The sequence below is a fragment of the Molossus molossus genome, unplaced genomic scaffold, assembly GCF_014108415.1.
Source record: "Molossus molossus isolate mMolMol1 unplaced genomic scaffold, mMolMol1.p scaffold_m16_p_1, whole genome shotgun sequence".
NCBI lineage: Eukaryota > Metazoa > Chordata > Mammalia > Chiroptera > Molossidae > Molossus > Molossus molossus.
In genome coordinates this window covers 228,600,119-228,612,084 of record NW_023425344.1, presented here as the reverse complement: position 1 = coordinate 228,612,084, position 11,966 = coordinate 228,600,119, and the positions used below count along the sequence as shown (strand labels likewise).

General features: G+C 46.4%; 1 protein-coding gene across 1 annotated transcript in view; it reads right to left on the bottom strand.

Moving 5' to 3' along the window:
* Positions 1-2,499: 2,499 nt before the first annotated feature.
* Positions 2,500-11,966, bottom strand: part of TTLL5 (tubulin tyrosine ligase like 5) — a 289,229-nt gene continuing 279,762 nt past the window's right edge. Inside the window, exon 34 of the mRNA XM_036262547.1 lies at positions 2,500-3,051. Within this exon, the coding sequence (XP_036118440.1) occupies positions 3,029-3,051 (23 nt within the window). The 3' untranslated portion in view covers positions 2,500-3,028. The remainder of the gene's footprint in view (positions 3,052-11,966) is intronic.

Sequence of the window (11,966 nt, the reverse complement as noted above, 5' to 3'; positions counted from 1 at the left end):
GACTGCCCGCACGTGGCCGCCGCGCCGCCCCTCGCAGGTCGCACTCGGGTGTGTTCCGTTGTCTTCGGTGCGCGTCCTTCCCAGACACACACGGGACGCGGCTCCGGTGTGCAGAAAGTACGATACATGAATGTGACCTTTCACTGGGGGAAAGTCACTCGGCGTGGAGCCTTGCGCGTGGACACGTGTTCGTTTGTACGTTCACTGTAAATGACCGACGTTGTCAGTGTTGAAAGCCTCACCGCAGCCTCCAGTCAGTGGAGTTGGAGACGCGGTGGCAAGCGGCCCGGGAAGGAGCGGCCCGCAGCCTTCGGTGAGGCCGGGAGAGCTCAGCGCAGCCCTGTCCGGCAGTGGGCCTCTGGTCGGGGGTGGGGGCAACGAAGCACACTTCCAGAGTTCTCTTTTGAGGTCCCAGGTCCCCGAGCAGTGCAGAGTTCCTTCACAGTATCAGTGTCCACCTGAAGACCCACCCAGTGAGTGAGGAGCCGTCCAGCAGCCCCTGAAAAACACGTTCCTCAAGGAAGTCGCTTTGCCACCGGCAAAAACAAAGTCTCTCTGAAGCTACAAGTTGCAGGTGGAAGGACATGTACCAAATACGTTGGTGTGTGTGTACCTTGCTCTTTCTGGAGTTCTCCCAAACTGAGCCAAGTTTGGTCGCAGGACTTTTCCCTGCTCTGTCCGTGTCCAGCCTCCCGGCCTTCACTTCACGTGGCACCCACTTACCCCACTGTCCTTTGGGGCCCATCTGTGTCCCTGCCGTACAACCCTGGCAAATGGGACCGCGTTCCACCTCACCCAAGGGGGCCAGTGGATCTAGAGGGGGGTGGAGCATGCCTAGCCCTTTGGCCATGGGCCACTGCTATCCCCAAATTCAGAATTTATTCACCTTTGTGACTGTCATTCTGAAATTTCAGTGGGCATGAGAATTACCCAAGTGTTTATTTAAAATGTAACTCTAGAGATGTAACTCTAGAGATGTCTTTAGGCCTGGGGTAGGGTCCAAGCTGCCTAAAAACCACATTTTGAGAAGCAATATACTATGCCTGACGTTGTGCGTCCTTACTTGAGGCTTAAATAAGAAGGAAATAATCTCTGTGGTCCTACAATAAACTTTCCTTGTTATCCAACCTCACAGGACATCACTAAAACATTGATGGGCCTTGGCTCATCCTAGTGAACCAAGGCGAGATGCTTGCTAAGTATCCCAAAGGAAACAGCTCACCGCGACTCCAACATTCCTTCTGTTAGGGCTCTACTCTGACCATGGTCAGCAGATACAAATATGGGCAGGGGTCTGACGTCCCGCCTCTCCATACCACACATCACTTACAGGCACTACAGAAACTTGATCATTGTCCGCCTGTCTGCAAAAAGACATGCTTGTTTGCGGGAGGGGTAGGAGGGACATTGGAAATGACACTGCTGTTGGAGGGGGACCATATGATCTGTCCGGTTTCTTACCAGAAGTGCAGGACCAGCAAAAGCGACTGGAGTGTACTCGTGTAAATGGAGGGAGATCTGGAGTCTGGCAAATGCAGGAAGAAATCAGTTCGAGGGTTTGGTTCTGATTAGTTACCTAGAGTGATTCCAAGCACTCTTGTTCCAAAAGTTCTTTTACTGAGTTCACACCCTTATCCTTTCTCACAACACACATATAGTGAGTCCCCCCACCCCCCAACACCTGATTCCCAATTCTAAACACCAGCAGGGGACTGAGAAGGAATTCTGGTTTGTCTCCTAACCAATCCACAACCAAGTAAGCAAACAGTTGACATGCCCCAAACCCGAAGTCCCAGGAACAGTCTTTCCTCTTGCAGCTGACAGACCTCATCCTTTACCGGCAAACAAAATGTTTCCACTCACTACGGAGGCAACAAAGTTCCTTATCGCTGCCTGGTTGGGTGTCATTTTTCTTCTGGTTTCCTATAGCACATTGTTGGAGACACCTCAGGCTCCGGATTCTCACCCAGTCATTCCCTAGGGCAGCTAAGTCAATCCTCTGGTGGCCTCTGCTGCCTGCACGGAACCTTTTTCCAGCAGAAGTGAGAGAGAGGACCCAGGAAAGAGGAGGAAGCGAGAGCAGAGGGCGGCAGGCAGAGCCGTCAGGGCTGCGCCGCGTCGTTGCGGGGACAGCTTAGGTAAACACTGTGCACTGGACAGCGGGTCACATGCCACTGGAGGGCCCGTCTGCTGGGGTCTGACCAGGGAGACGTTTGCACAGACCAGCCTCCCAGATGCAGGAGCTGCTTTTGGGGAGCAGCCTGGACCCGCCACCTGCTGCAACAAAGCATAAGAATAAAACACCTTTTTGTGGCTCACATTTCGAAAATGAAGTTGAGAAAACTGCCCAGCGATGAAATAAAATGAGAAGTTGGTCCCACTTTAGTTTCGTTGGAGAATACTGGTTGGTGGGAAATTAGTCAATGGAAAAAAAGAAAATAAAAATAGAATTACTTTATTAATTTTAGAAATCAGTAATTCAAAGGGTGCCTTGACGGTGGCTCGTGCGGTCGCAGCACACTGTTCTCCGCTCCCCGGGAAACTCTGCGGAACTCCCTCTCCCCAACCCTCTGCAAAGGGAAGAACAACTCTGGCAGATGATGTGGTTGGGATTTTAGCTTGTAGGGATTTAGCATCTGGAAAAGAAGAGGAAGCAAAATGCAAATAGCCAACGAGTCTCTTTTATATCATCTCTGTGTGGTAGCAGGAGGGGCAGAGAAGACCTAAGCATACTGGGGGAGGACCAAGGGGTAAAAGATACATGTGTGCTCTGACGGGGTGGGTAACCATGGTTGAATGTCTCCACTGCCAAGCTCCATCAAAATCCGGCTGATGTGTTGTCCTGCCCTCTCAGTACAAGTCTGGATTGGCTGACTGGCAACAATCTACTGCCACTTCTGCTTGAAGGCTCTGGGGACTGAGGCAGCAAAAATACACTGCGGACCCCGCAGCGCTGGTGGAAGCTTCGCCCTCAGCCAGGCCGGCACCCGGGAGGAGTTGATAGGTTCTTCCACCGCGTGTCTGTGGCTCATCTCTTAGTGGGAGCAGGTTCTGAAGAGAGAGAATCAACCACTGAGTGACCGAAATGAGAGCAGCGTCTGCTTTAGTTAACATTACCAAAGAATAAAAAATTTGAGGCCCAAATAAATAAAGTTCACCTCGAAGTAGGAAACTTTCTTTTTTAAAATTTTATTTAAAAATAATTTTTTTTCTTTGAGTAGAGAGAGGAAAGGAGGAAGAGAAAGATAAAAACATCGATGAGAGAGAACATCGATTGGCCGCCTCCTGCATGCCCCCACTGGGGATCGGGCCCACGACCTGGGCATGTGCCCTGACTGGGAACTGAACCGGTGACCTCTGGGTGGATGGGTGGATGCTCAGCCACTCAGCCACAGCGGCCGGCCTGAAGTAGGAAGCTTTCATTTGAACTTGTGTTGGAAACCCTTCCAAAACATTCCTGTTCTGCTACTGCCGCTTTTCTGTGTAGTTCTTTTCTTTCTTTCTTTTCTATTTTCCCTGATTTTATCCCATTGCTTCTTAAATAGAAGATGCTAAATATGTCCACCTTTTCTAGAAACAGAGTCAGCATTATTAGAATTCAACATTGAAACACATGGAAAAACCTCTCTGAGTATGTCTAAGTCTCCCCTCAAAGTCGGGCTGTCAGAAGACACTCTGCCCTGTACCCCCTGCCCCCACCCGCACCGACACTCCACTCCACCACCCAGTGTAAGAAATATCACCGTTACCCCGAGTCCCTGTGAGACTCTCCCGATTTCTCCCCATTCCCACGATCCTGAATTTTGTTTTTCCTTCCCTCATTTACTTTTTAAAAACAGGGTTATTTACTATATATACTCACATCCCCAGATCCTCTATCGCTTTGCTTTATGAGGTTCTGAATTTTATACTGCTGCTGCGACTACTCTCCCATGGGACTCAGCACGCAACTGGAAGAATGTCTAGGTAATAATATACTTAGGCAGAGAACTGCCAGGTCATAAATACTTGAATCTTCAACTCTCTAAAAATAATGCTGTACCGATTCGTTCCCCTCCAGCAGTGGGTGGGCTTCCCCGACTTCTCCACGGTATTCCCCAAGTTTAAAACTTTTGCAAATCAAGTGACTTATACAGTGGTATCCTACTGTGGTTTTAATGAGCATTTCCTGATTAGGAATGAGGCTGAGCATCTTTCCAAGTATCTATTTCGCATAAGTGTTTTTTCTTCTGTGAAATGCCTGGACATGCCTTTTGCTTATTTTCCTACTGAGTTATTGTTTATTGATTTTTTTAACAGCTTAATTGAGGTCTAATCCACATGCCATACAATTCACCCATTCAACGTGTGGAACGCAGGGGCTTTAGAGCGCTCGTGCCGAGCTGTGCCCCGTCGCCACAGGCAGCTCTGAACCGTGTCCATTGAGAGAAAGTGAACCCCAGACCTCCTAGCCCTCAGCCCACACACCTCACCCCCCGTCCTCGGCAGTCACTACCTTTTGCCTCTAAGATTTGCCCATTCTGGACATTTCATGGAAGTGGACTCATACAGTATGTGGTTCTGTGTATCTGGCTTCTTTCACTCATCATGTCATGTTTTCAACGGTCATGCATGTTGTAGCATGCACCATACTCTATTCATTTTTATGGCTGAATAATATTCCATTGTGTGTATATACTACACGTTATTTATTCACTAATCAGTCAGTGGGCATTTGGATTGCTTCCACCTCTGGGTTATTATTAATAATGCTGGTATAAACATTCATGTACAAGTTTTTTGTTCAGACATGCGTTTCATTTTTGTTGGGTACATACATGAGTGGAATGGCTGGGTCACATGGTACCTATGTTTCATGTTTTGAGAAACTGCCAAACTTCTCCAAAGCAGTGGCACCATTTCACAGGCCCATGAGCAGCGCACGGAGGATCCGATTTCCCGTCTCCCACCAGCACTGGTCAGTGTCTGTCTGTCCAGCCGTGCTGGCGGACGAGGATGGTATTCTGCTGTGGCTTGGATTTGCGTTTCCCCTGTGGCTAATGATGCTGAGAATCTTTATGTGACACTGTCTATCTTCTTTGGAGAAATGTCTGTTCGGATGCTTTGCCCATTTAGAAAATCGAGTTTTCTTTTTTATTATTGAGTTGTAAGACTTCCCTATAGAGTTGAGATACAAGTCCTTTATCATATACATGATTTCCAAATATTTTCTCCCATTCTGTGGGTTGCCATTTCACTTTTTTGTTGTTGTTAACCCTCACCTGAGGATACATTCCACTGATTTTTTTTTTTTTTTAGAGAGAGTGAAAGGGAAGGAGAGGGAGAAGGTGGGGGGGGGGAGAGAGAGAAAGAGGAAGAGAGAGAGAGAGAGAGAGAGAGAGAGAGAGAGAGAGAGAGAGGTGACATAGACACATCGATTGGTTGCCTTCCACACGACCCCGACTGGGATGGACCCTGCAACCCAGGTATGTGCCCTTGACCAGAATGGAACCCGAAACCCTTTGGTCTGCAGGCCGATGCTCTAACCACTGGGCACCACAGTCCAGGGCCCATTTCATTTTCTTTAAGAATTCCTTTCATTGTCGGTGGGGTATCCTCTATCTTTCCACCTGTGGAAGTGGAGTTCTTGGAGCACTGCTGGGAAAAAACTTCCTGAGGCCCCCACAGGAGGATAAGGTATCACGGAAAGCTTTGTTGATGATGTAAAATTAAGGGGGTTCCCTTTCAAGGCCCCATCACCCTCTGTCTCGCCATGGAAAAAGTCCAACCTGGTCTTCAGCATCTTCAGCAGGGCTAAGAGTAAAGCTACTTCCCAGAGTCTCCTCTTCACATTAAAGTCCAGTGCAGTCCAGCTTCTAGCTAGCTTAGCTTGTGTTCCCGGCTGCAGTGCACTGCACGTGGGGTCTGCGTGGCCATGGGCCACGCGCTGCTTAGGGCTGCACACAGGCAAGTGAGGGTCACAGAGCAAGAGCGGGCAGGGGGACAAGAGAGAGGACTCTCTGTCTGGGGATTATAACTTCGAGCTTGACCAATGAACCGTCAGGATGTCACGTGCATGCAGTGGCTCTACCCCACTAGCCAACCATCTCTCTCTCAGGTTAGACTGAGAGGCAAGCACCTTCCCTACGTCACCCTGGTTCACTGTGCCGGCGCCCAGCTCCCTCTTTATTCGATTCCTTTCCCCAGAGAGCTGCAGGGAATGGATGGGTGGTTCCCTGGGGAGTGTGAGACTAATTATAGCTTCCTGGTGAAGCTGCCTGAATAACCATGCTTATGATGTCTGGCCTCCCCTTTGCTCTTTTCCTATTACTAATATTAATAACTAGCAATTATGATGATGACACTTCGAAGCATAAAATTTAAAAACTTTGATGATGTCCACTTGGTCTCTGTTTTTTCTTTTGTTGCTTATGCTTTTGATGTCATATCTAAGGAACTGCTTATTAATTTTTAAAGTTCTTTGCTTAATTATCTTGGGTACAATTTCTTGGTTCTGTGTGACAAACACCTTTACTTAGTTGTGACTTGTCTCTCTTTAAGGTTTCTTCATGATTTATTAATTTACAAGGAAAGTTCTACTCAGAGATAAAAATTAGCTTGCATTTAGATACACATTCAACAAGTGACCTTTACAGAAAAGGTTTTTTTTGTTTTTTTTTTTTTAATTTTTAAATGTTAAAACTTCCAGAAAACCCAGGACAGTCACCGTAAAAATGGATGGTTTCTTTAAAAAAAAATCTTTTTAAAATAAGAGATTTCAAACATATACAGAAAATAGAATAGTGTAAGACACCTCCATGTTCCCATCATTTCTCTTCGGTAATTATCAACAATCTACCAGTTTCATCTCTCTCACCAGGTTTTTTCCAGGTGTACTTCAAAGCACACCCCAGATAACATCATTTCACCCATAAATACTTCAGAATGTATCTCTAATGGACAAGGACTTCAGGAAAAAAGAAAAACAAAACAATCCCCCCGCCCCCACAATATCTTTATAATGTCTTAGAACTAGTCTAAGTTCTTAATTTAAACAAAGTCAACTATCAATTTTCATCTTTATAGTCTGTACTTTTGGGGTCTAATTTTTTTTTTAAATCCTCACCTGAAGACATGCTTTTATTGATTTTAGAGAGAAAGGAAGGGAAAGGGAGGTAGAGAAACACTGATGTTTATCAATCAGCTGCCCCCTGCATGTGCCCTGATGGGGACTGAATCTGCAACCCAGGTATTTTCCCTGACCGGGAATCGAACCTGTGACCGTCCAGTGCACGGGGTGATGTCCAACCAACTGAACCACACCAGCCAGGGCTGTTTTTTATTTTAAACTATGACCTCACAGTTCTTAGAACTTTACCCGTGGGAATTATTGGAGATTTGAGTTGAAGGAGGATCCTCCAGAAAAAAACCAGCATTTGATTCTATGAGGTGCCTGGAGCCACTGCAGCTTAGGGGACTGCCACAGACTCAATTCTCAATCTGAACTCTTTCAGGGCCGCTAGGGAATATGACTTCACGCCCAAGCTGACATGGGGCCAACTTGTAGTTATGAACGAACGGGAGAGTCCCCTATGCCATCTCACTCAGCACCAAAGTCCAAGACAGGTCATTCTCTGCCGGGGCCAGAGGCGGTGAAGGGAAGGGGAAGGCTTTGGGAGTATTTCTGGTTGACCTTCACACGGAGAAGACAGCTCTTTGGGGTCCAATCTATATATGCAGGGTCTGCCACTAGACTTTGCACCTTGGGGCTTGCCTATTACCTCTTACACGGTGCCATAATTCCGGTCCAGAGCGGCTTCAGTCCCACTCCTGCCTGGGGACCCACTGCTGGGTCCTGGAGGGCAGGAAAGGTAACAGGACAACAGAGTGACAGCACTCCCCCTCACTGCTGCGGTGGCCACGACCACAGCCCAGCTCGCTCGCTCTGCTTGTAGGACTGTGAAAACCAGCCATTGAAGCTAACCCACCTTCTTCTTTTTTGCTTCAATGTCCTGGCCTGGAAAGTCTTTCTTTTTATTTGGTTACACGTCTATGGATCATACTATTTATTTATACACCCATTTGGTGTTTATCAAATAAATGAGGTTATATCACATTAGATTAGTTCTAAAGTCAATGAGTAACACAAACATAAAACATCATGAAAATTACTCTTACAACTTTCAAAGCACCTGTAAATGACATTGTACTAGTTTGGCAACTATCAGAGAGTCCAACAAATCCATTTTCTTCAACCTGCCGTCCTTCCATTAGCACCAGGTTAGAGGCCCCGCGCGTGCTACTCGAACCCGGCGAAGGGACATACGTTGGCCTGTGACTGACGTGCGAGGCGAAACCCTTCTGAGCGGAGCGCAGGCCTGGCACTCCCCAGGGAGCCGCCCACCCCATCACTCGGAGGCTTGGTCCCGAGAGCAGGGGAGGACAGGCTTTCCTAAACTATCTGGGAGTCACTGCTCCTCTCATTTGGGGGGCAAGGGGACAGGCTGTCTTACACGAACCGCTCATTTCCCCTTTTACACTCTTTTCAGCACAGAGACCACATCTTACAACCTTCACATGACCTGGGCCCCCAGCATTTTGCATGTAAATATTTACATGGAGCTGCTGGGTAAATGTTCGATCGACTGATGTGGGAAATGACCGTTAGCAGTGTTCCCTATGGGGAGCAAAAGATTTCCAGCTGCAGAGAAGCCGCGCACCTGCCAAGAGCAAGGGGCCAGGTGCGAGGAGCAGCAGCCCCGCGCCAGCCCCGCGCCCGCAGCGCCCACCAGCTCTCTGAAGGAAACGGATGCAGAATTTCAATGACATCTGAATCGTGGCTTTTCCCGTTGAGAAAAGACAGAGACTTCATCATGACTTCCAGGCCAGTAGAGAAAGCCCAGACCTCAAACAATAGGATCGTATAAATGGAGTGATTTTCCTCTCTCCAATGTCTGAGGTGAATAAGAGAATCAAAATTAAAAACTTAATTTAAAAAATTACCTAAATGCAAAGACTTTATAAACTGTGCCTCTCAGATCTGTCCCTAAGGTTTTTCCAACTGATCAGAATGGCCCTGGTAGTATCTTCAGGCAACATTTTGGTTTGATAAGAAAGAGACTGAATGAATCGATTTATTTATATCCTGAGTGACATTTGGAGAAAGGGACAGCTGGGAGCGAGGGCCAACCTGCTGGCCCCTCACCTTCCTGGGCGCAGCTCCAGTATGTAGGAATGAACAACACAGGCACCAGAGCATCAGATCCATTTCATGAAACCCTGCCTGGTGACACGAAGGCGCCGGGCACAGCTGCAAGGGGTTTGCTCGAGCCCAGGCAGCGCGTCAGTCTGAGGCGCAGCCGCTCGGCAAAGGAGCTGGCTGGCCACGGCGGCAGCATCTCCGCCCTTCCCAGAAACCCTCCCTCTTCGTCTCGAAGGAACATTATGGGCACTTGGCTTAACTCTCACATGCTACAACCAACATGGGCTCAAGTGTCCATCTATGGGGGAGATTTACTTTTTACTTAAAAAATGAGAGCTGAACAGTTCCAATAAAACACTATTTTAAGAAATTCTACTGTAAAGAACTAAAGTCTTATATACAATAAGCCTAATTTTTCTAAGAAAAATGTACATAACTCATTTCAGTAAGATGGATATGATAAAATTACATCATAGAATAGGAAGATAGAAATTTATTTGAAGGATTTTCAAATGTCACTCAGTGAAAAGTGTTTCTGTTTGTAACAACATGTTTACAGTTAGTATCCCAAGGGTAGACCATTTAACATGTTTGTAGGTGTTCTACCCTATAAAGATAACTTAATAACTTCCTTTTTATGAAAATTAAAAATGGCAAGGCTGATCTAAATCAAAGTTCTTCGGATCTAACTCTAAGATATCTATCTACATTTATCTAGAAGCATAATCCACTTAAGCATATGTATTTATATATGTTATATATATAAAATGTTATATATAATATGTATATATAGAAAATATGAATTTATAAATGACTAAATCATTAACAAAAGATGATTTATTTCAAAAAAAGTTTTACTTTCTTAAGAGGATTTAATTTCTTTATAGAGAATTCTAGTAATGAAGATTTCTGCTATTTACTAGCTTTCCATCTTTGGGATTTAATAATGATTGTTTTCTGACTATACATGCTCACTGTAGGAAAATCTTTGGTGGGGTTTAAAAATTGCCCGGCCGGTGTGGCTCAGTGGTTGGACCTCGGCCCATGTACCAGAAGGTCACCAGTTCGGTTCCTGGTCAGGGCACATGCCCAGGTTGTGGGCCAAAACCCCAGTGGGGGGTGTGCAGGAGGCAGCCAATCGATGCTCTCTCTCATCGATGTTTCTCTCTCCCTCTCCCTTCCTCTCTCTCTGAAATCAATAAAGAAAAAAAAAAGAATAGATTTTCATGTAGCTCTGAGTTCAAAAGAACTGATACATATTTTGCCTATTCTAGAGAAGTAATTTCTAGCCTGATACAAATTCAGCCTCACTCCTCCCAGGAGAGCAGCCGACTTGCAGTTACATGAAGAAGGTAGATGAAGGGACGCTAGACCAGTTACTTTCACACGTTTTTTCCCCACTGCAGTGAACAGTATAAACTATATCTTATATGAGCACACACATAAATATCTTTATGACTTAAACTAAAATCTCAGAAAACAATTCTTACTTTTATTAAAGACTGGCCCTGGTACTTTTCTTCTATTTCATTCTGTTCCCCTGCAGGGGGCCGGGGGCCGGGGAAGGCGTGATGGCGGGGACCGGTGCTATGCTAGTAAATGTGTAACAACGGTTCTCTGTGGTAAGACACACAAACAAGAGCCCTGCCGACTTTGTGTTGTTGGCTGATTTCCACCCCAGTCGACTTCACATAACCAACATGAAGCTGCTGAAGGCAGAGGGGGGAAGAGACACGCACCACTGGCTCTCATGAGCCTGGCTGTGACCCACTAATTGATTTGATGACCCACTGTTAGGTCACAGCCCCCAGTTTAGAAACTTCTGCTTTAGAGTCTAGACAACTCAACTCCTTAGTAGTTCACGGGCAGGTGAGCGTGGCCAGTAGGTATTGTTTCTGGAGGTACAGAATGAGAGCCCGTGTGCGAGGGATGACAAGCTGCCTGGGCCTCATGCCGACTCTGACTTGGGCACCTTGAACTACTGCCTTCAGCTCCCCCGCAACTGATCATCTTGGGAAAGTGAGAAGTTCCCAGCAATAACTTTAGGGAAATCACAACCTCTCTGAGCTTTGGTTTCCTTCTAGTAATGTGGGGAAAATAACTTGTGTACTTCACTGAGTTCAGGGCCAACTAAGATAATCCATATGAAATCACTCAAAATTACAAAGGATGCTACAGGGTAGTCTTCATATGAAAATGCTTCAACTTAACAACTCACAGGCAATTAAAAAATATGTGTCTTAGCCTCTGAGTTCCTCAGTCATCCCCACCCTCTTGATCTCTCCTCCGTGGGTCTGAGATTCTGAAATGTCCTCGTGCCTCCTTGGACTGCGCCCTTGGCTCCTTCTTCTCCTTTGCAGTTTGCTGCTCTTTCTTATACTCTTTCCCTCGGAGGCTTTACCCACTCACAGCTTCAGCAGGTAGCTCTGAAGGATGGCTGCTGAACTCTGCAGCTGGCTCTCCCTTCTCCCTGGCTTTTGAGAAGACTTTTCTGAGTTTAACGTTCAGCCATCATGTCAAATTTGACTTTAAAATACAAACTCACCCACAATGCTGGGTGCTCCCTATGGCACTCACACTACCTCAGTCCCCAAGGTTCAACTTAAGACTTATAACCACCTGACTCACTGGGATGGCTACTAGCAAAACAAAACAAAAACAAGTGTTGGTGAGGGCGTAGAGAACTGGAATCTTATGCATTGTTGGGAGGAATGTAAAATGGTGCAGCGATGATGGAAAACAGTATATGGCAGTTCCTCAAAATTTAAACATAAAATTACTTTAT